Consider the following 25,939-nt stretch of genomic DNA (forward strand, 5'->3'; position numbering starts at 1 on the left):
AAATGCCTGTTCTCCCAAACTTCTTTCGATAAGACCGTCACTATAATATTTTTACGCTCTAAAAAAAGATAACCAACATAATTTTTAATTTAAGTTTTGATAATTTTAATCATATAGGAATGTAGCAAACGAGGCATTATTATTTCTACTGATTCTACTAACTTTGGTGGTTGAATTTAATGTATATCTGTATATAATCTCTAGATTCCTACATTCAGCACTCAAAACCATAGAGGGCACAAACAAACCCATCGATTTTTTGCACGATCGGTATTTCAGGAGGTGTAACACGAAATCCCATAAGGTGTTGAATCTATCCTACAGCTTATCTGTGATAGTCACGTTAGTGCGCCATAAATGATGTAAGTTACCGCGTGTCTACCTCTAACATTGACTTTCACCGATTTTTTTAAGAAGATACGCGTTCATGTGGGTGTACATGAACGTTGGTGTTTGTGTGACAGAGCCTACGCACAGTAGGTGAGGTCATATACCCATTCGCTCGTACAGGTGGTTCCTCCTCCATTCACTACGTGCAGTCACTCTGTAAAGCGAGTGCACGACACCATCTCTCAGGGAATCTCGATTTAATTTTCATTAGTGCATCTCGCTAAGATGACAGATAACGCGTTAAGTATTAAATACTCAGTGACAATCGTACTGGTGTTCGCGGTCACACAAACCTACAGTAATTACACGGAAATTGATCTGCCGTCTGATCACATCAAGTATTACTTCAACTCTTTTCCCACGGTGGCCGAAGAGTGCCGTAATAATACCGCCTGTCCATACAAGGTAATACGCGGTTTGTTAATAACATAATTCTGTTAGGATTTATTGATTAAAAGAGAAATTATATGCCCGGTGTATTTCTCATTGTTATTTCGTTTTCATTATTTGCACGAAAGCGTAATACGATAGTCGTGGAAGCATTGGACACACGCGCAAACACTTGTATAAAATTCGAGCTTACGAAAGACATTAACGAAGAATTTTTCTTGGAAAAACTTAGGGTAGCCTTGATACCAAAGCTTGTTGGGGTTACGAGCCGAATTGCAAAGCCGAAAATTCTTTTTCCGTTCCTCAATGTCCAGGTGATCACAGAGGATGGGTAACAACAAAAAAAGCACAGGTAGAAACATTTTACGCTCAAGGTGATTTTGGCTACGTACGCGACCAAAGAAAAGAAATGTCGATATTTTGCAAACCATTGTTTGTGGTAAGTTTTACTAAATTAAAAGAAATATATGCTTTCTTTTATTTCTTATTTCATACTTTCGATCATAGGACGACTCATCGCTAGAGTGTTCGGAGCACATGAGATTTTGTCGAGCAAGGAACATAATGATCAATTTCACGGATTTAATTCAAAGAAAGGAACCTATACGATACAAGATGGATGTTCTGAAAGAGGGTCAAATTGGAGGATATTGCACGTAATTAAAGCAACGCGTTAATTAATTATCTTTATCTCGCTTAGTATTCATATTATCTCGGTCATCCAGATTAAATGAAAAAAGATTGCAAGAAAACGCGGACCATATTAGCCCATTGCAATCTTGGGGACCTGAATTGCGAAATTTCCGGAAATTACCTCGACCGCCGATTGTCAACCACGACTGTGATATCGTGATCGAAAAGCCAACCTACATAATGAAAATAGACGCTAGTAAGTCGTAAAAAATGATTCTCCCGATTAATGACTGTGATGCAAAATTCGTCGAACACGCAAGTCATTCTGTTTCAGTAGTAAATATGTATCATCATTTTTGCGACTTTTTCAACTTATACGCGTCATTACACGTAAACCTCTCGCACCCCGCTGCATTCAGCACTGATAATCATATAATGATCTGGGAAAGCTACAGGTAACTGACACCAGTGCAATACGAAAACTACAAGATACTAGATACCATGAGTTCTCTTTTACTTTCAGCTACCGTTCTGCATTCCAAGACGCCTTCCAGGCTTTCACGAGAAATCCGCTCTGGGATTTACATACGTTCCGCGGAGAAACCGTCTGCTTCAAGAATCTCGTGTTTCCCCTATTACCACGAATGATCTTTGGTCTTTACTATAATACACCTCTTGTACGATTATTCACTTTTTGTTTCTTGAGATCACCATCATAAGGTCAAAGCAAATTTTGTATCAATGGATACGCTTTTAGATTTATGGCTGTGAAAAGAGTGGATTGTTTAAAGCTTTCGGCGACCACGTGTTACATAGATTACGTATACCTCATCACGAAAGAAAGGACCAAAGGATACGAGTTACTTTACTTAGCAGAGATACTCAATATCGAAGAATTTTGAACGAGGATGAATTAACAAAGGCTTTGAAGGAAAATCCGGAGTATAAAGTGCGAAAGGTAGAGAGGTTTTAAATATGGCATAAGAAATTAATTAAGGTGGTAAATAAATATAATTACAATATATTTAAAACATGTTTTCCTTCTCAGGTAGTATACAATAAAAAAATATCATTCAAAAAACAATTAGAAATTACAAGAAACTCTGACATTTTTATTGGAATACATGGAGCTGGATTAACGCATCTTATGTTTTTACCAGATTGGGCAGCAGTATTTGAGATGTAAGTATAACAGACATGATTTCCCACGGAAATGTATCTCATACATAATTACTGTGCAGATATAATTGCGAAGATCCAGGATGTTATAAAGACCTCGCCCGTTTACGCGGTGTGAAGTACTTTACGTGGGAAAATGCCTCAATGCTAGTGCAACAAGATCCCGTAAGCGATTGTATCCCAAATAAAAAAAAAAAATTTCCTCAACATTTATTGCAAGACTAATTAAAATTCTGTACAGGGTACGCATCCTGATGGAGGAGCACATGCAAAATTCACTAACTATAGTTTTGACGTCAAAGAATTTTTACGTATAGTTTCACAAGCTACGGATTATGTGAAAAATCATGATTTGTTCAAAAGATTTATCAGTGGACGATTACAACATAAGGGAACAGGAACGAAAAATCAGACTAGAACAACAAGTGATGTAAATGCAACTCCGAAGTCGAAGAAAGTAACGGACTTGAAATCTGACATTCAATCCAAAGATGAATTATGATAAATATTTTAGGTAATTTGTTTCGATGACAACGAAACCTCTGAATAATAGGCTCACGATTATTAGTATTAATATCGAATGAAAGAAATGACTTGTTACCAACTAAACTTTTTACTTATTTTTATACAAATATATGTATATACTTATTTTAATAAAAAAGAGGAGCAATAAATATGGAATACAATTTGACATGTCTACGCAGTGGCAGTGTAAATATTTCGAAGTTACTAATTGTTCACGCTGATTCGTTATTTAATTATACGATGTAGAAAAGTGCATACTCTACAATCAGTACAACGAATTGTACATTTGTATTTATAATTTAATTTGTACCTGTTTTCTGTACAATAATAAAACCGATAATATATTTACAGCCATGTATGCAATCAATATTAGCAAAGCTTTTAAGTGACTTACATATAACGTACGTACTAACATATTAATCGCGCCAGTCATTAAGTTTGACAATAAAAAGAAAAATAGACCATTGTAATTTACAGCTTCGAATATTTCAATTATATTTTTATTCGTATTTTTCTCGTATTTATCAGGCACACTATCTCGCTTACTTTTTACATTCATTTTACATGTTTTTGTGTTCTTCTGGTTAAGTTTCGAATCTATGGTTGCATGAATTAATATATCACATATTATTTCTATCAATAGTAATAACGTAAGTACCATAACACCTAAAGTAAGAATCCACATACAATAACCTGCATTTGCTAATCGTCTAGATACTCCAAAATATGCATCGCAAAATAAAGTAGCTGCGCACGTTTGCGCTGATATCAAGGACAATTTAATGCATAAAATCATAGATTCATTATAGTGCGCATCAAATTCATATCCAAATAATTTAATATGAAATGTTTTATGCCTATGTAGTAACGAATCTTGTGTATGTGAATTCTGATAAGTAGAATGTATTAACCTACCAACTGCTACACCTATTAGATAAAGCCCAACATATCCAGGTACAGATACCACACCTTCCCTATTAGCAGATATAAAATCATTCCTTGGTCTATTACTCAAAACCCATTCCTTCAACCCCTTAGTACTCAAAACATATTCATGCATTCCTAAAATCCAAATTCCTGATAACAATGAGTACTTTGAATTGATAGTACTTGTTATAGAACTAGTAAATAATTTAACAAAGGCAAGAGTAATAAAAAAATTCCAATGAATGCCATATTCAGTAACATGCTTCTGATAACCTAAAACTTCAATGGCAACAGACCTGCCAAAGCCTAATATTAACAGTGGAATACAACTTCTTGCTGAATGCTTTATATTTTTTGATATAGTGTGGAAGAAACCTATTCTAGGTTTAAGAGCAAAGTCTTTGGCTTCTGGAGCCACTAAAGCATTAGCAAATATAAATAACCCAACACCAGTATCCATTAAACTGTACCCAAACAATTCAGTTTTGGCAAATTTACGAGGAAAAATGTGAAAATCTATGGCTAGTATACATATTGCTGTTATTAAGTTAGCGAATGCTCTAAAATTTGTAATGAAGGGCCTTTTGCCATTAGCCGGTTTCATATTGTATGTTGATGTAACATCAGAATTAATTCCTAATAATAAAATATTAATAATAGATATTATAAGCATGGCACAACATACTGTAACAACATAGTCAGACAATACAGTACAACATAAAATACATGGGATTATAATTAATGCAAATTCTATTATAACCCTAATATTTTTGTGAATAACCCATCCTAAAAGACCCATTGCAGTTTTAGTTAAAAGAATACTACAAATATTTGGCATGAGTGCATATATGACCTCTCTGGAGGTTGTCCCATCATGACCAGAAACAAATGCTTCTTGTTCTTGGCGATAGATATTTCTATTCCATGTATTTGACATATTTATGCAACGAATAATTATTTGTCCTGACAAAAAATCTGTAAAGAAACAATATTTATTGGTAATACAGAATACTGCGAAAATTCCAACGTACTTGGAAGAACATTATCTGAATATCTACCTCAAAATATTGCATTTTATGCAAACTGCAGTTACAAATAATTCAAGTCGATTAGTATTTTAAGTTAATGACAATGTCTATAGAGATATACACAGAGTGCGAAAGTCAAATATTACTGTGTAAGTGAATGATAGAAAGGAATAGAAAGAGAACGCTGCATAGAGGTCGCTTCTGTCTTTGCCAAATCAGGCATGCTCACTGATACCCCTCATTGATCAGTGTTACACGTTACATTTATAATTTATTGTGTGCATGAATGTACATTATGTGTTCTTGTAGCATTATTAGATAAGAGATCAAGGGGACAAGGGACCTCCATGCATCGTACTCTATTGCTTTTTCAGCTCGCTCACGCACTCTATTTTTATATGTATGGTCTGTCCAATGAGACGAGGCAGTAAACGTAAACAAAATTTGATTACTGTGGCTGCAACTATTGGCTGCCGACTAGTGACATCCAAATGACACTCCAATGATACTAGTCAGTAGCCAATAGTTACAGTCACAATAATCAAATTTTGTTTACTTTACTGCCTTATCTTGTTGGACAGATAATATGTACCTCTATAATAACTGAAACGTATACAATAAACGATAGATGACGCTACGTTTCATCTTAATGTCAGAAACCTAATTTAAATCGTTTAAACTAAGGAACGTATTTTCTTCACGCTCAATTTTGTTAGAAATAATCAGATTTTAATGATAAATAATATATTTGAATATTATAAATTGATTTAAAATAAACAATAAAAAATCCAAACTACACACAACTGATGCAGTGCATAGAACAATGTACAGAAAAGTCTGAGTATTATGTTGTCCAGTATGCAGAAAAGATTACTCTATAGATGATGTAGAAAATCATATTGATTTATGCTTTACTTCAATTAATACAATTTTAATGGAAACATTATCAACAACAAAGAGATCTCTTTCATATGAAGATATTAATGAAACAAATCCACCAAAGAAACACAAAGCCAATACAGTAATTAATATAACAAATATGAATCAACAAAAATCATTACCAAATAAAGAATTCATTTCTCTTTCTGAAAGAATGAGGCCTACATGCATTGATGATTACATAGGACAGGAAAACGTTATTGGATCTCACACAATACTAAAACAAATGCTAATAAAAGGACATATTCCTAACATGATACTTTGGGGTCCACCAGGATGTGGAAAGGTAAGATATTTATAAATTTGTATCACTTTCTAATTATTATTTATTTCTTGAAATATTTTTCAGACATCTCTAGCTAATGTTATATCAAAACTAATTAAAGAAATACATGGAGAAAAAGTACATATTACAAATCTTTCTGCAACATCCTCTGGTGTGAGTAATATCAGAAATATTGTTAACACAACAAAAACTAAATCAAAATTGAGCAATAAAGCTATTGTATTTATGGATGAAATACATCGCTTTAATAAATTGCAACAAGATATTTTTTTACCACATATCGAGGCAGGCACATTTACTCTAATTGGTACAACTACAGAGAATCCATCTTATAGTTTAAATTCTGCTCTGCTAAGTAGATGCCGTATATTTGTTTTAAATAAGTTAACGGTATCAAATATTGTAGATATCCTTTGTAAAGCCATTTCCTCTATTAACGGAGAAATATATAGTTTTCCAGAAAAAACTTTATTGACTAATTTAAAGTATAATTTAAGCTGTAGTTCTAAACCATGTTTCTCCATTAATCAGATGGTAATTGAGTGGCTAGCAGAGATATGTGATGGAGATGCACGTGTTGCATTAAATAGTTTAGATCTGGCAGTTAAAAGTAAAGTGTCAAACGAACTAAGTCCTTCTCATCTTATTTCAATAACTCTTGAAGATGTTAAAGAAAGTCTTAAACAAGCACATACATTATCCGATAAACATAATAATACTCATCATTTATATTCTGCTTTACACAAATCAATAAAAGCTGGCAAAGAAAACGCATCTTTATATTGGTTAGCACGGATTATGGCAGTTAAAGAAGATCCAGTGGACATAGCAAGAAGATTAGTGAGAATATCAAGTGAAGATATTGGTTTAGCAGACCCTGATGCTTTAGGTATATATGATTCATAGCAGTTTATTTATTAAAGCAGGAAGATGAAAGAGCTTGCAGTTGTCTTGAAACAGAATGCACTTTGAAGTAACTTAATATTGTAATGAATAGCACAGTAACATAAGAGATTAATTTTAAATTCTAGGTATAGCTGTTCATACTATGGATGGATGTCAAATGATCGGAATGCCAGAATGTGATGTGATTTTAACACAATGTGTCATATATTTAACTAGAGCACCAAAGTCTCAACTTGTGTATAATGCTTTAAAATCTGTTAAAAATATAATTATAAACCATAAAGGTCCACAACCTACAGTACCAATACATATCAGAGATAATACAGGACAAGAAAAACATTATGCTAGTTTTGGTAAGATATTAAATATTTAACATAAAATTTTATCATTTTCTCTTATTATTCTTTATAGGTTGCCAAGAAGCAAATTTATTGCATAAAGAGAAAGACGTTCAAACATACCTACCATTTAGCTTACAGCACGTTGATTTCTTCTCCGAAAGTTGATAAATTCTTTGTATCGCCCAACATACTTTCTTCTAAAAAACAAGTTTCAACTTGTTTTACCTACACAAAACAAGTTCTACTTCATACACATTGAAATAAATAAAATAAAGTTATGTAAGTCTAATTTATTGAAAAGTCGAACATATTTTACTGAAATTACAAAATCGCATAAACTACTACTAAAATTTGAATAACAATTAATAACAATGAAGAAGAGTTACGACTTACCTTGCTACCAACGCCAACATTACAAAATGATTATATGAGAAAGTACAATTAAATATTAAAACCAAAATACTATTGAAATTGTTTACTGATTTGAAGTAACAAAGAAGTAAAAAGTAAATAGAAGCAATAATCTTGACAGTATAAAAAGTTATAATTCACTGTTTTAACGAGAAGATTTTCGGATGTAATTCAACGTGACTTCCACGTCCGAACGTTTTCGAATTAATAGAAAGTACCGCCTAACGATAGACCAATCAGATTCAATTGAAAAATTTGCAAGAAGAATAGCCAATCAGATTGAATTAGGGAAAACCTCATTGATTGTGAAAATATTGCAAGTAATATTACATTTTTCAAATATTAAAATTCCGAACTACTTCAACTGTTTAACTAAAATTAGTAAAGGAAACTTTTTATGACTAAATTAAACGTGATTTGATTAGCTAATATTTTTGAATTAATAGAAAGCAACGCGTTGTGATAGACCAATCAGATTGAACTGGAGACAAGCTCATTGGTTATTAGAAGCAGGTATACCAACTCTTAGTGGATCAATATACATAAAAGATTGGAAGTGGAGACCTTTCGTACTGTCTTTTATATTACATCAGGTTTTGAAATTGGTAGACGAACCTTGTAGTACTAGAGAGTAATTTTTTCGTGTGATTATTAACAATTTAAATTATAGTCTTAACCATAAGTTATATTGAAAAATTCTATAAACATGAAGTTGTGGACGTCACACCATACTTTTGAGTGAGTTTTTTTTGTAAATGTTTTCTCATTTGTAACTATCAAAAGTGGAATATAGAAATGCTTTATGATATGTTCTTGTCAGAAAAAAATTATATGACAGAAAATTTCAATTTGCTTTATGATTGAAGTCATCCATGGGAAACCGTTGTGAAAGCAGCATGCAGGAAGTATCCAAATCCTTTAAATCCATCAGTTTTGGGGACAGATGTAATCGACAGAGAAGTCAAGGACGGTGTTCTCTATTCTCATAGATTGGTCACCACTCAATGGCGGTTTCCTAGATGGATATCACCAGTAAGTATTGTAAATGATAATTATTAAAGTTATTCATTTCATGTAGTATTGTATATAACCTCTCTAATGAACTCATGTTTGGAACCATATACAATTTAATTCAATGAATGTAACTGAAAAGAATCCGATAAATAATGTACAGCTTTTAAAATATGTATATGTCTTTAACGTATTGTCATTGAAGTTTAATAATATAATTATATGTAACCAGAATGGTTACAGCTATAGCATAGACTGTGTAATACAATTTATATACTAGTAATAGAAGTATAAAGGTTATTTATAAGCTTTCTTCTTCCTTCTAGTACTAAATCTTTAGATTCATGAATATTTCAAGTTAGAGACAATCATATTATTACAATGTATTATGATGTGTTATATTATTAAATTATTTTAGTTTATATTATATTATACCATCGATTAGATCTTTTACTTTTATTTGATTTCGTTTTATTTTGAAATACTGAGTATTATTTCACATAAAAAGATAGAGGTTTTTGAATAGTTTAAAGTTTAAATTCTCATCTTGTAATGCACGATAGTAATTCATGTGTTAGAGAATGTTTGTTTGTTTCAATTATTCTGTATCAGGAAGTATAATTATTTTACTTGTGATGCATATCTAGTTAATAGTTTCTGCAAAATTCCATTTGCTTCAAGGTTCTAAAATTTTCCATTATGTCAATTTTGATTCTTACAGTCACCACGTAAGCGCTAGCGTCGATTAACATTGTTCATGTTGCAGTTAATTTTACTAGCTAAGGAAAATTTAGAAACGGCTTAGCTTATCGATTTTCAGCAGCGAGCGTTGTCATAGATATGTTATATACAAATTATTCATGCATCGTTGATGTTTATCGAAATCGACCCTTTCATCTCTCTTCCTGTCTCAGCCGAGAAGAACTTATCGTGCTAACTTACTTTGGAAATTTTAAATATCAAAGAGATTTATGATATAGGTATGAATACATCGATACGAGTAATTATGCTCGTAATACGTAAGAATGATTGGCAAAATGCTCCTCGGTGCAAGTTAGCAAGATACGTTTATACTTACGTAATGATTTTCTTTACTTAAATGTAGCATAGATTTACATTCGGCGCGTGCAAGGTCTTCGTTACGTTGTTCCTACTTCCTAAATAGATTATGTATTTCTATAATCAGACATCGGTTAACTCTCAATTAGATAATATATATCTGCTGCATAATTGGCTTAGTAACAGAGATCTTGACATACCAGAAGCGTCCAAGTTAATGCCAGACTAATCCTTTTTCCAGAAATTATATAGCTTATGAACTTGTTGGCAAACCGTAATATTAAATTAATACATTATATCAATGTATTAGACATAGAGCATGCAAAATGCTAGATAAACAATTATAGTCGTTCTTTTCCTATTCTATATTCACTTGTTCAGTAAGTACTTTTCATACATTACGGTCTTACTCTAAATTAAGCCTAAAATATCATATACATGTACCCAACAGCGGAGTTTATCACAAAGTTTGGATATCGTAAGAAATCAATCTACACGGGGTGTTATGCATTCCTTCTTTGCCGGATAACAGTTTATAGGCAAAACAGTTTCCTGCCGTTTGACCAAGCAATCTATACAAACAACGGCAGTAGCTAGCAGGAAATTCGGAACTTTCGACAACGTCGAGCAAGAAGAAGATGCGGGGTGGACTCGGGTTCGAGACTAGAGGGAATTACAAAACAACGACACCGTATCAACTTTCATAATGAGCGCTTCCACCAATGTTACGCTCTTTGGCAATCATCCAGCTAGGCGCCTGCGTTTTGGAATATAGACTGGCCTCTCTCTCAGCCCTGTTTCTTCTTCAGCCAACGGGAGATCCCAGCTTCGAATCCTTTTCGGCTCGGCGAATTGCTTCCTTTCGCAGGATTTTCTATAAGCTTGGCCATTTCGCAAAGCCATCCTGTTGTGCTGGCGCTCTCGCTCGAATGCCTCGAATCACAGTTTTGTATATAACGAATACATAGTAGGTGGAACGAAAAGATAGAAAAGAGGGAGAAAGGTATCGCCTTCACGTTTAGGCACTCTTGAAATTACTTGACGGAAGGGAAAGTGCAAAGCCTCATTTCAACTTGAGTTAGCTACCTCCTCCTTGTTTTTCTTTTAGTTTTTCCCTTTCTATTCCACCAGGAGAACGAATTCGTTGAGCCTGCTGCTGCTGCATCGACGAAAATTTTTGACTAATTAACAGATGTACTCAAATAACAAGTTTCGTTGTATATTCGAACATTAACCGATGCGGGAATGACTTTATGGACGTTGTAATAATTGACTGGGTCGCGCAATTAAAGTATAATTAATCAGAGGAACATAATTAATTAGAAGCGAACAGTAAGTCATAAACACGGATAGACTTATGAACTTGCTTTTAAATTAATTTAATATGCTTTGATATAAATGTAAATATATAGTGACGTAGATATTGTACTTTTATTGATAAAATTAAATTACTCTAATTTGTCGTATCTTTGTTATATATTATATAACATTGAAAGATTTAATAAATCCATATCATGTTGTTATACGAACATGCTGCACCTTTGACAGAAATTCCTCTCATTTTATAGATAATTGAATCAGCAAATGCTTCATGTATATTGATATTATTTTCGCTTGCAGTTTGTACTCTTTGAATGAATCTTTGTGAAAAAGAATTTTGCTTGTTCATGTTGCAGTTCTTTGGTCATCAAGGTCCATACTATGCCAGCGAATGGAGCGAAGTAAATCCGGAATCTAAAGAAATGGTAGTCCGAACGGTAAACGTAAGTTGATTAATAATTCTGTATTATTTATTTAGATTACTTTAATATAATGTTAATTGTCAAACAATTTTTCAATTAGTGAAATGCTTTGAGAGATTCACGATTACATTAGAACGATACTTCACATTAACGCTCCGTTAACAAGTTATCCCGATATGCAGAAATAGTTCCACAGCTCGTTTCCACTTAATTCATATCGTTAATCGAAATATCGTGTATAATGTTTAATCAGTCGAACGAGAACTCCTATGAAGCATGCTTTTACGGAGATTTCATTACATTTGCTCTTTATTACTCACATATTACTCGACAAAGTGCTTTGACCGCATTTGTAATTTATCTTCGTGAAACGAGATAAATGGAGGATGAATAAATCGATATCGAAGGTGCAAATGTTGCTTCGTATCGGATCGTTGAATCGTATTATATTCGTGTCGATCTAATTGAAACGAATAATTCGACGATAAAGCCTGCGAAAGAACTGATGCTTCTTTAATATTAAACATGCACACGTTGGTATTCGAGCATTTTAATGTTTCACGCCATCGATATGGTTACTTCTTTTTCGTACTTGCATTAGCAATTCATTTGAGCAGTGAAAATAAATTTGATGAACGAAGTGCAATGCATACACACGTGCTGTTCGTGTGCTCGTGTAATCGAACAATCAATATATTCTCAATTCCATTCGAGTCGAGATCAGCAAGAATAATTGGAAAATAGGTTGGTGGAATTTCATCTGTAGCATTACACTCGGTTTTTTTTCGACGACCCACGCTCATCGTGTATACTTGTAATACACGGTATAATTGAAAAACATGTTGACATACGTGAGTAATTTTATATTTCGAAAAATAACTACAAACAAAAGTGTCACCATCGGTCTTCCTGTTCTTTTTCACGGAAATATTTACCGCGATGAAAATTATGGACGTGTAGAGCTTCTAGTTCGAGTAGTAGATACATTTACTCGAGTTACAAGCACGAAAAGATCGGCACATCGTAGAGTCTGGGCGTATAGCATCGCATCGCATCGCATCTAGAAGGTTGGATATGATAGGTTATTGATGCGCGCATTACCGGGAGTTGCATAGCTTCGTGGTCTCTTCGGAGGGACGTGCCAGGAGGGTTTTAGGAAGACAGGGCGGAAAACGGCGAAGGAAAGGGAACCGAAGCATTGCTCTCTTGCTACGCGTCGAAGATCGTTCGCTCGCTTCCTCGCTCGATCCTCGGTCAAAAAAAGGAAAAAAGGAGAAACTGGGCGGCTAGATGCATTACAGGTATGATGAACGATCCGCAGATGGCTCTGTACAAAAAGTGCAACCTTTCCATCTACAAGGAGTTGCCGTCGTGTCGATCGTTTTTACTTATCGAGTCTTGATACACGAACAAGCCGTAGTATCGGGTATTTAGACGTGCACAAATTTGTACACGGAGATGCTTTTACTGGCGCGCAAAAAAGCGTGTTTGTTTTCCATGCGTGAAGTATCGGGATTCTCTTTGGAAAGAAGCACATGCGGTAGAAAGCATTTTGAATTCGGTAATATCTGCGTTAGAAAATTTTACTAAAATATGAACTGAAGCATGTGCAAATTCGCGGCTGACTTGTTACGTAAATATTAACAGCGAAACACTGAGCGCAGCTACTAGCTGCCCATTTATCAGCTGTTTTATATGTAACTCTACTGTTTGCCATTATACATCAAGTATAAAGCGTAAACGGAGCTATCGTGAAACGAGATACAACACGGATCTCGCAATACGTGCTCATTGCCTAAATAGCATGTTTGGATACATTATGCGTTGCTTGGTTTCTTTAATACGGTTAATTATTTAAAAGCAGAACACATTTTGAAGCGTTATTGTATAGTGACCGGAGGTAATAAATTAAAAAAAATGAAGCTTATATTATGCAGTACCGCTGCAATGAATTCCCAGAAGTAATTCTAGAGATTCCGGATAAAATATGTCACTGTTAAACATCATACAAACGAATATAAAAGTGTAACAGGAAACCGTGCAAGAGTATATAAAAAACATGGACGTATCCTGGGAAGTAGAACGACCCATTCGTGATCAGATACATTCGAGTGCATGCTGGTTAATTTTTGACTGTACTGTTACTAAAGGAAATGCACTTATGGATTAGTGCGGTACATCAATGCATAGTAAAATAGCGCTGTCAGTAACGGTTCAAACGTGGAATTTCCTCGTCACGCGGGTCGTTCGTCTTGTACACAGTACGCAGGACACGGGCATCCACGTTCACAACCCTTGACGTCCTCTTTCCCGCTGTCGTCTTTCTAATTAAGGTGAGACAGCAGTAGGAAGCGTCGTGTGATATTTCCTTGCTGATCGTCCTACGCTTGCGTAATCTACGGGGACGCGTTTCCGCGTTTTCTGCACGCTGAGGGCTAGAGATGAACTTTAACTAAAATTGAACAATTCCCAGTGGGATGTCAACGCTTTCTCTATGCTCGGCCTGTTTGGTGAGTATAAGCGCGAGCACGCTGTTGATACGCTCGCATCCTCGCACGCGTACTGAGCCACGTTCTCTCTAATATTGAAGGGCGTACGCACCACGCGGACAAACGAACATTGTAGAGAAGCGTACCAGCGGCAATGTATTCCACATAAGCTCGAGCAGAGTCCGGGCCAGGTTATAACCTATCCCCGTCGAATCCCAAGGGGGAGATATCTTTTAGCAATTTACCCCCTCTCAGCAGGCCGTGCTGCATACGTTACACGAGATGCATACGTATCGTGCCGCCGTTTGGAACGTAATGCGGCATCGTATCGTTGAACCTAAATGCATCTGGCGCATATGCATCGAGTTCAAGCTGAACATAATGGGCTTGAGTCTCTCTAGTGTTGCTGGTATGTACTGGTCAGACTACTGGTCGGTCGTTGCATATTTTGGAGTTGATCATGGATTCAGGGATATATGCAGAGAGATGGATCTCCTGAAGAGATACTGGATGTCGGATCGTTGTTCCGATACTCTGGTGGGGATTGTTGTTCCGATACTTTGGTGGGGATTGTTGTTCCGATACTCTAGTGGGGATCGTGAAGTAGCGGAACTGTAAATATTGTGACGTTGTAGAGTCGCGTTAATCTAAAACAATGCCTGCGTTAGCGTCTGGGGAATCACGTTGCAATGAATACAACCGATAGGCAGAAAAAACGATGAAACATTCTCCCGGTGGTGCAGGTGGATGGATGATATTATCGGATTATCAAACGGACACAGTGCACCCGTGCAACATATGACGCTTGATCGCGTTAAGTTAATCGTGTTATTATTTAAAACGTGTTGCATGGCGCGCCTGACTTTCAACCTCGATGACGTCTGCGTAAATGTTTTGCAGCTGTTGTGTGCATTGATATATCCAACGGCGATGCTAGTAGTAATATTTTTTATTAGATTCATGTCGCACGGCAAATCTTAATCAGAGCGTAATATAAATATACAATAATAATAATAAATATATAATTTTCTATATGGCACGATTTCCTTGAGTCGCTAGTCAAAAGAGATATACGGGAAATTGAACCGGTAGAAGTTGATCAAAACATAATGATACCTGTGAAAGGAAAAAATGTTTGAGTGGATTCGCGAAAGCGTTACAAACGACCCGATAGATTCTACATATTCGAAATCGTAGAAAAGTAAACGGCAATAGATCAATTGAATTTCCGTTCTCGCGCGTCTACTGCAATACGTTGCCAGACACAAAGTAAATCGGAACAATATTTTACCAGCGACGACTCGTGTATTCTCTCTAACGACCCTTCCTTCGTCCTGCCACGAATTTCCGTGCGTGCGACTGCGAAAACCCAAGACACGGTAGAGATAGAAGTATATAGCTAGGTAGTAGGGACCAAAGGGGATGGCATTGGACGAGAATTAATAACGGACGCGTATATCGGTGATGTATCCTAGTCGTGTTCGGGGACTCCCCGTGGACTCTGCTGATGGAGATCTCGAGGGGGTTGCATTTGGGTGGTGGTGCACGATGCTGACTGAATGTGCCACCGACTGAATTATTATACTCGCGGCTCTCTAAATCATAAAAACAACAAATTGTAGGTGGCTGAATGCGCGCCGTGAAGGGTACGTGTTCCTAGAACGCGTACTAGTCCGCCGCCATGGCATTTACGTATTTTTATACGGACATAGCAGCAGGCAGCGGCAGCATTTTTTGAATCGATTGAAATATGGAGTCACGGAGACGGTGGGCCAGTTTAATGAAAAATGGTAACTTCAGACTAGCGGGATTCGCGCGTTGTACGATGCTCGTGTACATGCTTCGGGTTGAAACCCCGTTGATCCCTCTGAACCCTTGTCGACTGTGTGTTGTCACGCGACGCTCCCATCGAAATGTTTCCCGCCGAGCTGATCCACCAGACTCGTTGGGAAAGTTTCACAGAATGGATATTAATGATCTCGCGACAGCAGATGCGCTAACGTTGAGGGTGAAAATGTTTGGTTGCGTATCGCGTACGCATTTTCACGGGTAGTTTGTCACGCGCAAAAATTTCACTGGAAGATACATACGTGTCTGCGCCCATGCCTTTTCGAATATTTCACGAGTATGAATCAAAATGGTCACAGAGAGTATCGATTCGGGTTAGGAATGTGGCTCTGTTTGTTCAGAAATGTACATATACATGGAAACAAGTAATTGAATCGAATGTGCAAGGAAACCACGCGTATCCATTCGACTGCAGAAGCAGATGACTGGAAGCTCCCGTTTACACGATCTAATACGGATTTGTCAGCACACGGTTCCGAATCTCCCCAAAATCCGCTGAAATCTGCGATTATCGTGCGCAAGAGAAAGCCCGAGGCCCAAACTCTATTGGAAGTCGATTCAGTTTCCGACGTTGTGTCCTGCTAGATTTGAGCTTCCGGCCATGGCACCCTCTCGAGGCATCGAATGGTACGGTCGAATTGGGAGCATACCACGGCTCGAATAATGCTGCTTGCAGCTAGATCCGTAAAGTCCTCTCAATTATGCGGCGATGCTAATTACTCGCGAGTGCGCATTGAAGAACGTCCTTTAGCCCGCACAACGACCCTTCACAGAGCTTGGTCTACCGTTTCGTTCTCTCCTCGTTATATCGACGAAGGATGAAACTGAATCACGGGAATTCTTGATTGGACGCGTTTGTACGATAGTTTACACTCTTCTTCTATAACCGCGATTAGATCTTTTCTCAAAACTTCCACACATTTTCCTTATTAAGAAAGTTTAATTCTGCTACTTTATACGGATTGGTAATCTCAGTGAAAATCAGAAATGGAATAAAAGATTGATAGGCTTGGAACTTTTTCAATTCATTTAACATCCTGTACGAGTTTACTTCTTTCGCGGAATCTTTACTTTTACTAGAGAGGCGTTATCCTGTTTCTTTCGATTCTAGGTTAAAAGGATTCAAGCAACTCAAGAGACTTAAAAAAGTTATTTAATAAGAAGCTAGAAGGCTCGGTGTGATTAGGATTACGTTAAATTTTGCGGCTTCACGTGCCTCTGATGTGTATTCCTTTCTTTTACCGCGGTCTTGATTTTAGTTAACGACTTTCACCCTAACTGCGCTACTAAACGTGACCATACCGCAACGCTGCGGTAAATGAAAAGCAAACGCCGTGCTTGCTGCGGAGACCGAGGGATTGGCAAACATCGGTTTCGACGCGCGGCTGATGAAAAAAATTTCAATTAACCGATGCACTAGATCGGACGCGGGGTAGGGGAGACAGGATCGACGATGTACGCTTTTCGTACTCTCTACAGCCTAGCCGAAAAAAAGTGAAAATTAATTACTTCGTCGTTGACGCCAGGTCCGGAAGAGGGATCGATCGTCCGCTTGATAGGATTAAATTGCGCGCCAGGCGTTTACCTTTTCCACGCGTTCTTTTTTTTTTCTTTATTTTTATTTCTATTTTTTTCGCGACGATACTAACGCATCACTCTTCTGATGCTTTTCGTTGGGCCACTGATGATACACAACGAAAGATGATTACGTTGTGGCAGAAGAGAGGGGTGAATATCTCTCTGGCAAAGTTATTCTTCCGATGTCTCCCCGTGGAAAAGGGATTTGTTGTGACGTTGAAGAAAGAGTCGATGTTTCGAAGGTATTCCCGAGAGTAGGTTGAGCTCAAAGTGGATTTTCATTTTTCCCAGAAATTTATATTTCAAATGGAACTTATTAAGGGTACGATTACGAAGAAGCTACTACACGATTTCGATGAAGATTATAAATTTATTACGCATGTTAGGTTATGCAAGAACGTTGAGATCTTGGATCTTTAATGAGCAAATAAGAGAAACAAAAGATTTTTTATTTGACGTCTAATCACGATGATTTCAGTTCGTGTAAAGGTAGGAAGCATGCTCTCGTTACCGCGCTCAAAAACACGCCTTTATCACGTTCAGAGTCGCTTGTTACGGAAGCTACAATGAAACCATCCGTCCTTCCAATTATAGTCTCCTCGTCTTCTTTTTCTTCGTCTTTCTTTATTTCCCATACACCGAGCAGAATCTCCGAACCAATGTTCTTGAAACGTTTAAATAATAAGAGAGACGCGAAGTGCTAATTATCTCCACTGAAAAGAATTCTATTTACACCGTTCTCGTAGTTTCTGCGAGAAAATTACTCTCAACCTGCATAAAAATCGCAGCTCCGCGTGCAAGACTTGGAAAAATTCCCTCGAGTGAGCCGAGCTTCTGCCAAGTAACTTTTATCAGGATTAAAGGGAAAAATCGTTCTCGATATTTACTTCTTTTATTATACAATCGTCCGTATTTTCGAGTAAATAACGAGCAGGGTAAAAAGAGAGCAAAACGAGAGAGATAGAAGTAGATGTGTATAACACTCGTGTAACGTCAATAGAGGTTCTATCGATGGCGAGAACAAAGAACTGTATTCGACAGCGTTGAACGCGTCTCAATAACGATTCCCCGATGGCTGACGAATTAAACCATTCGTATTTTCCCTAAACCTCGATCCGCGTAATTGATGAAACGCTAGTTGAAGCGGGGCGTTAATTTTTTGACCTCTTGCAATTGTACGAGGACGATAGCAGCGCAAGATTGGGGGTTGGAGGGACTACGAAGCGTACGGTGGCTGGATAGTTGGGCGCGATGTAACACAGTCGACTTCACTGATTGCCAATATGGCGGAGGGTATAGAGAACCGCGTCTCTCTATCTCGATCAGCGTGGATCCACAATGTGCCGCGGGCGTTAATTCCCCCGTGAAACGTATTGCACCCCCGCGATTCAATTGTTCCAGCTCCGCGGCCACAGTGCTTCAAGCTGCACTGCTGCGAACGAGTCGTATGGAGCTCATAATGATGTAATTTTCGAAGTGGTGGGCGTATCATTGTCGTTACCGTTCAGACGTGTTCATTGTCGGCACGTACTCGTGAACTCGAGGAACGTAGAACACGCGAATATCTCATTGGGCTCGTCTTTGATTACGATTCTTTGCCAGACGTACTCTTGTTTTGACTCTCGTATTCGAATATTATGATTACTTAGTATGGAAGTTTTTGCAGGCTCCTTTCATATGTAATAACATAATAGAGCATAAGTAATAACAATTTTTCCAATGTAAAAGCAGACCATTAGACGTTTGTACTTTGGTTCTTTATCGGTTTCGTAGAAACCCCGTGATATAGTTACATTCCCCATATATGTTGTTAAAAGATATACACGGGCACCGTGAAATCGTGACCATTTATTTTACATCTGTACTATCATTTGTGCATGTGTACGTGCCATTACGTTTGCAACGTGAAAGGAAAGAATGGAGAACCCGATGTCTTTTGAATAATTCTAAAACGCGCACGAATGTTTTATTTAACGATCAGTGAATGGGATAACGAATCTTTAAACGACTCCGAAATGCAACGTCGGTTAAATGGTCAACGGAACATCGATTTTGTTCAGTCACAAGGGCCATCACGAACCCGTTGCCAGCCTTTATTTCGTGGCATCGATTATTCATGGCACCGCGTCACTTTCGTGGAAACCTTTTATCTCGATAATGTTGGCTAACCATCTATCTGAAGGTTGCTAACCCCGCGAGTTGTGCAACACGCGATGGATACAAGAACACGTAACTGAAATAAGAGACTTTCAGCATCTAATGACAAGAATTGCGAGAAATTGTTCTATGTGCAGTTTGCATTATTTTCTTTTGCTTGCAGATAAGCTTGGGGAAGCACGTTTCGGTCGGTGAAGTAGTCACGTATTCACCACATCCAGAGAATCCGGAGACAACGCTTTTAACACAACAGGCAGTAATTTCTATCCAAGGGGTGCCGCTCATAGACCATCTAGAAAGGTTACTGACACTAACGATCGAACAAAACGCGAATAAGGTTAATACTTCTATCTTTTAGTAGCTTTGAATTTAATTGTTTAATAAAGTTTCACGCATTATATAAATTTAGTTTTGTTTGAACGACAGCACAAGTTCGAGCTCTTTATAGAATCTTTATGCACTTTAAATTTAGAACGAATCGATGATTTATTCGATAGATATTTACAGGTCTTTTTATGTGCAAAAATTTCGTAAAAGTTTGCTTATTATGCTGAAGTCGCGATACACAGGTGCAAACTGGTTGATTTTTGCACGGTAACAATGTGTCTTCGCCTGATTCCATTTCAGGGACGACAAGCAGTGGAATGGGTCATCGAGAAACTTCAATCAGAAGTGAAAGATATCGCGTCCTCTGCCGCGAAATCGACAGATGACTTACTCAATCAAACGCGTCGGCAGTTCGATGACATCACGAATATTACGAAACAGGGCATGGAAGATTTCCAAAGCGTAGCGAAGAAGTCGTTCGATGAGTTTCAGAATTTGACAGTGCCACCTCCGTCACAATCGATACCAAAGTTATAGCTAATATATCACGCTAGCTTCAATCTCTTTAACTAACGCCATGTAGATCTTCGATGGAACGATTGTAAATGAAATAAAACGATTCGATGAGAAACAATTCCCTACACTATAGTTTCGGTTCTATTTTCAAAAGTATACACAGAAGGAACGGAATTAACAATTTCTATATTGTTGCTTAATAACTATACAGCCAATAAGATTGATGACTTAATCTATTGAACTGTTATCAGTTAGAAGACTATTTTATCAAACGTATAAATACCAAATTATATAAATGGATTTTTCATATGTATATAATATATCTTTTAGAGCGTAGAGAGAGACTTGATAATTTTCGAATAAAGAAATAGAGGTGCAGCAAACAAGGTCATCGGTGAAAGTACAAAATAACATTAGTTTACTAATTTATATAGAAATAAGAAAGAAACATTTTTTACCATCAATCGTTCCGCAGAAGTCGCTTTAGTAAAAGAGATGTGGCTGCGGTAGTTAATGAAAAAAAGATAGCTGACAATATCACGATTCAATACTAAAAGGATTCATTTTTGCAGAAAATCTATTGAAAGCAATTTGTTAACGAGAAAGTAATTGAAAATATAACAGTAACGTATTTTATAGACAACAGGTATGTCTTATGTACGTGTTGTCTATGAGACTGATTGAACATTTCACTAAACGCTTATTTCTCTAGCTTTATATTTGTTTGAGTATTAACCGTGCAGAATTCTTTAAAACCACGTCAAACGTTGTCTGAGGCAGTTGTGCCTTCAAACGTGTCTTCAATCTTATACATGTTCAAACTTAATTTTGTCGTATTAAATCGTAGTATCAGCGACATATCTTTCCTATAGTTGCTAAAAAATAGCATATCAATGTGATTAATCATTTGCATAAATATGAGGCTTGTACAATTGCAGTAGTAGTTAATTTAGTAAATAAAGCACAACATAAATCAGAAGAAGACGCAACAAGCTAGATACATCGCGTAACATTTAGTGCACAGATAATTCATGTCAATTGATCAGGATCTAAAGCAGAACTTAAGTTCGTCTACTCTAATAGTTGAATTGGAGACCACAAAAGCTGAAATATATGCATATATTTTCAAAGCAACAGGTATATTAAATTGCTTCCTATCGTTGTTACAATTTATTATTACAATAATGAATAAATTCAGTTATAATAATGATGAATAAATTCAACAGTAAATAACTATAAGAACACGTAAGCTGTCTCTGTTTTAGCCAGTTTGTAGCGGTCACTCGCGATACGGAAAGAAATAAGAAAATCCAGGTCCATCTTTGGAAAACGTTGTCCCAGGTGGTTCGTCGATACTCGTATCATTTGAAATCGTACACCACGAAATACCTGATATCTCTACTCGACGTCCCTGTCCTCCTCCGATTTCCCTGAGGGAATATTCGCGCGAGTCAGCGAGTGCTACCACGCGTCGAGAACGAAACACACTCGTATAATACGGGCCAAGTATCGATTCAACGATGGAGGACTGGTCTCGACATTCCGCCCGAGCAATTTCCAGCGAAGCGGAATTTCGACCGGGTCATTATTGTTCTCGGCGGTCTAGAGACAATTTCCATCGGTTTACTCAAATCTGGCTGGCCAACTCTCTAGGTAAGTAGAAAGAGGGACAATGGAGAGCGAATAGGTGGGATAGAGAGAAAGAGAATGAGGGAAGGGAAAGAGGGTGGATAGTGGCACGTGAGGTCTGCAATCGTGGCATCGTGCATGGGGCAGGAAACAGACGAAATTTGACATCAGGCTTGACCAGTGGTATGTAAGAGATAATTGATGACGTTACGGTTCATCGCTCGCTACTCGGTTACCGGACATAGACAAATATTGACAGCTTCCGATCACAGAGCCGCTAGTATCCTTTGTAGGTAGCTCACGCACACGATCCTCCGATGTCTGTTCGGTTTTCCTGTCGAATCACTTCGCTTAGTCTCTCGTACGTTAGTAAATCAATGTCCCCTGGACGTGCATGTCGAGCAAGTTTCGTAAATTAAAGTGGCCTCGTTTGTTCCTATAAAGCTTGCCTGTGGCTATTGGTTGCACGTGACGTCGCGCTCCACGCTTTGAGGACAAAGTGGCAGTTTTCCCTTTACCTTACTTTTATTATAGTCGGCCGTGCCTGTCTTCGTGCCACTCCGGCCGGAACACAAAATTGCAGCCGGAAACTTAAGCCCGGGAATTTGAAGGGTTCTCCGGCCAGTAAATCGGAGAGGAAGTACAGGTGACCGAACCTTCGCCCGGGCATAGCTTCGAGAACATCAATGACTGTACCACGTTGCATTGTTCATCTTTAATTGTCTGTGCGGTTCTCACTTCGGTATTTTGCAAGCGAGTGCACCTTCAAAGGAAGCACCGTGGCAAATCAGTTCATAACAAGTTTTGCAAAATTCGATTAGGTACCTTCCTTATTGTGGATCGTTTGCGGTGGGACAAAGGGACGCTTGTTATCTAACTGTTATTGTTCTTGTACTCTGTATAAGTGCTTAGTATCTCTGTCAAATTCATTCTAAAACTTGCATCGTTAAATTCTATCTAACGAACAGTATCACTTATTCGTTCAGTATTCTTTTTCATTTTATGACAATAGTATTATCAAATAAATCTTGGAGGCTGACATTCAACCGCTTGAAAATATTCGAGTTAGCTTGTTTAAAAGCTACTCTCGAGCTTTGAAAGGAATATTGTCAAGGCTGTCCTTGGCTGCTCCATTTTCCATTCCTTTAGGTTCAGCACCGAAAGAAAAGGAGAGCTTCAAAGGCTCGACCGGCTGTCGAAAAGGCTCATGGTTTACACATCGTGACGGTACTTTCTCGTCAAGGCTCGTAAAAGCTCTCGGGACGATCGACTGTAAAAGTCGGCGACACGGTCAAGAAGATCCTTCTTGATTTTCCGGTTCTCAATTCACGAGCTCGTGAAAAACCACACTCCACACATTCCCGGTCACTGCCTCGTTTATCCATTCCTTTCTATTCTCAACCTTTTCATTGTTCTCTTGACTTCAAGAGACGACAGCAAATTATTCGTCGGTAGTTGAGAATTTTGTTCGGAGTAATAAATTCAATTCTTGATTCTCTTTTTCGATATATTAATTCGAGAACTCGTTTGGAAGTTTGCACGGTTCCATCGAAATTTTCTATAATTTCGAGAATGACCTTTTCAGCGAAATTGATCGTTCGAATAATTTGAACGAACAATTGAATTAATTTGAATTAAAATCAGTTTGCTCGATTTATTTTTAGTACCTTCTCTATTATTCTATAAATGATCGTTCAATCAGATTAAAACGATATTTAAAATCTATTAAAGTTTAATACATTTAAAAGTAGCAGGAAAAAATAGTGTATCATAAAGGAATTTGATCATCAGCATCAAAAGTATTATAGAAGAAGATGGAAGCAAATATAAAATAAAAAGATGAAAGAATGGTTCTTAAATGAAATAGGGACAAGGTATAACAGGTTATACGTTCTTTTTTCCGCATGGCTCCTTTCGCAAAACTTGATCACACGAAATTAGCTCGTGTCAACGTCGTATCACAGAAATTGTACGGCGAGAAACAGTGAAGATTCATGTGTGTAGGTGGTATAACGCAGCTACGTAGGTAATAACGGGAGATGTTGAGCTGTTCTGGGCGACGTGGCGCATACGCTCTGCCTATTAGCATACAATTATCTTTATGCTTCTTTTATGATTCATATTTAGTACCAGTCTCGTCCGCTTTTCGCTTCGTCGACCAGCGCAGCTTCAAGTTTGCAACTTTTACGATCGTGCTTGTTTCTAAACTTAACGTCCTCCTGTTCTCACCCCTTATCATCGTTTCTCGGTGCAACGCTGGTATTCTTGCTAAACGTGCTTTTGCAAATATTCGCAACATCGGGAGCGAAAGGGGGAGAAGCTCGAAAATTTGTTGTCGTACGTGCTGAAAATCAGCAACAACTATTGATTTCGTTCACGCTCGTTTTTATCTCTCGTTACGAACCAAACTCATCCAATGGTAAAGAAGTTCATCGAATAGTTTTTATGCTTTTACGTTATCCCAAATATCGATAAAGCGACGCATAAAATATTTAAAATTGGAGAGATTTTCTTCTGTATTTTTTTTTTTTTTTTTTGGTAGAGGCAAAATAATTGCACCGTGAAAAAGATTAAAAGAATAAAATTGGATAACAAAGAGGTAGCTACGCATCCCCAGAGTACCATACCATTTCGTACGGTGTATGGGTTTGATCGTGGTTCCAATGACCCGGCATTGCTACCGGCTACAGTTGAACATTAATTTAATTAATTCAGATCCATTTGCAGTTGCACGCGAGCTAGCCATTTCGGCATTTATTTTGCGCCATTTGGACTTTATTTTTTACGAAACCTGAGCCTACTATGATTGTCTAGAATATGTGTATAATGGGAAATTCGTTTACCTAATCTAGATTTTAGCCTCGTTCGTATTTTCATCGTTTTCTCTACTCTTCTTTTTCTCGTCTCACCTTTGTGGCATTATGCCATTTCACGATTCATAAGTAGATAATGCGATAATTATTTTTTAATGATGAAATGATACTAAACATTTTTTTAACGACACGTGTAATTTTCTAATTATTTTATAATTGAATCTTTAATTAGTTTGTAAAATTCCATTAAAATTTGGTAAGCTGCCCCAGGAAAAACTTTCAGTCTGTTACAAAGCTTGTGACGCTCTATAAATTAGCAAGGGGGGTCGTCCTAGATCGTTGAGATCGATTCAGATTTTAGTAGTTTTAGACCACATCCGGCCGAATGGCTAATAACGGACGTGCTCTGACTACTAATCGGCTTTGCGGAGATTTCCTGATGTACGAAGGGGTGTATGGGCTAAACGCTACGGGGAGGAGAGTCAAAGGGCAAGATTAGATGCTTACGGTGGACTTCTACGGCGTTTGTGCATAATGTGTAGCTCCTCGATAATTTGTCCACTCCTAATAATGTTCATCCTATCAAAATACATTCCATTTTCTTGTAATTTATAACTAACACGAATAAAATAGGAACTTCTTTGCTAAATCGTGTGAATAATTCCTGTAATTTTTATCCGATTACTCTCTTCTTTTTTAAAATCCGTTGACTTCTTAGAACCTGATACGGAAAAAGAAAATTGTGAAGGAAATTACGGCGAATCACTATTCCGATTTTCTTTTTTTTTTCTGCTTTCTTTTTGAATTAATTTATC

General features: G+C 37.2%; 4 protein-coding genes across 6 annotated transcripts; 3 read left to right on the top strand and 1 right to left on the bottom strand.

Annotated features, from left to right (window-relative positions):
* The first annotated feature begins 314 nt into the window (after positions 1-314).
* On the top strand, positions 315-3,494 carry Eogt (EGF-domain O-GlcNAc transferase). Of its 2 annotated transcripts, none has more exons than XM_072011279.1 (10): positions 315-795; positions 1,013-1,219; positions 1,288-1,436; positions 1,506-1,669; positions 1,748-1,868; positions 1,937-2,090; positions 2,171-2,371; positions 2,462-2,595; positions 2,655-2,757; positions 2,834-3,494. In XM_072011279.1, the coding sequence occupies exons 1-10, from the start codon at positions 616-618 to the stop codon at positions 3,092-3,094; spliced, it is 1,674 nt and encodes a 557-aa protein (XP_071867380.1). In that variant the 5' UTR covers positions 315-615; the 3' UTR covers positions 3,095-3,494. The 2 variants fall into 2 exon arrangements, with proteins under 2 accessions (XP_071867380.1, XP_071867381.1); XM_072011280.1 differs by having other exon boundaries at positions 1,751-1,868.
* Positions 2,406-7,765, bottom strand: LOC139991320 (uncharacterized). Of its 2 annotated transcripts, none has more exons than XM_072011282.1 (2): positions 7,669-7,765; positions 2,406-5,019 (listed from the first exon to the last, which is right to left on the bottom strand). In XM_072011282.1, exon 2 carries the CDS (start codon positions 4,979-4,981, stop codon positions 3,410-3,412), a length of 1,572 nt encoding a protein of 523 aa, XP_071867383.1. In that variant the 5' UTR covers positions 4,982-5,019; positions 7,669-7,765; the 3' UTR covers positions 2,406-3,409. The 2 variants fall into 2 exon arrangements, with proteins under 2 accessions (XP_071867383.1, XP_071867382.1); XM_072011281.1 differs by lacking the exon at positions 7,669-7,765 and adding an exon at positions 5,103-5,721.
* LOC139991322 (ATPase WRNIP1) lies at positions 5,836-7,833 on the top strand. The gene is made up of 4 exons (XM_072011285.1): positions 5,836-6,297; positions 6,361-7,186; positions 7,329-7,556; positions 7,615-7,833. The coding sequence occupies exons 1-4, from the start codon at positions 6,007-6,009 to the stop codon at positions 7,707-7,709; spliced, it is 1,440 nt and encodes a 479-aa protein (XP_071867386.1). The 5' UTR covers positions 5,836-6,006; the 3' UTR covers positions 7,710-7,833.
* Positions 7,834-8,498: 665 nt separating this feature from the next.
* Positions 8,499-21,816, top strand: Slmo (PRELI domain containing slowmo). Its single transcript, XM_072011286.1, has 5 exons — positions 8,499-8,693; positions 8,822-8,987; positions 11,702-11,788; positions 20,003-20,176; positions 20,467-21,816. The coding sequence occupies exons 1-5, from the start codon at positions 8,662-8,664 to the stop codon at positions 20,701-20,703; spliced, it is 696 nt and encodes a 231-aa protein (XP_071867387.1). The 5' UTR covers positions 8,499-8,661; the 3' UTR covers positions 20,704-21,816.
* The last annotated feature ends 4,123 nt before the right edge of the window (positions 21,817-25,939 follow it).

This window comes from Bombus fervidus, chromosome 10 (assembly GCF_041682495.2).
Source record: "Bombus fervidus isolate BK054 chromosome 10, iyBomFerv1, whole genome shotgun sequence".
In the NCBI taxonomy this organism is placed as follows: domain Eukaryota; kingdom Metazoa; phylum Arthropoda; class Insecta; order Hymenoptera; family Apidae; genus Bombus; species Bombus fervidus.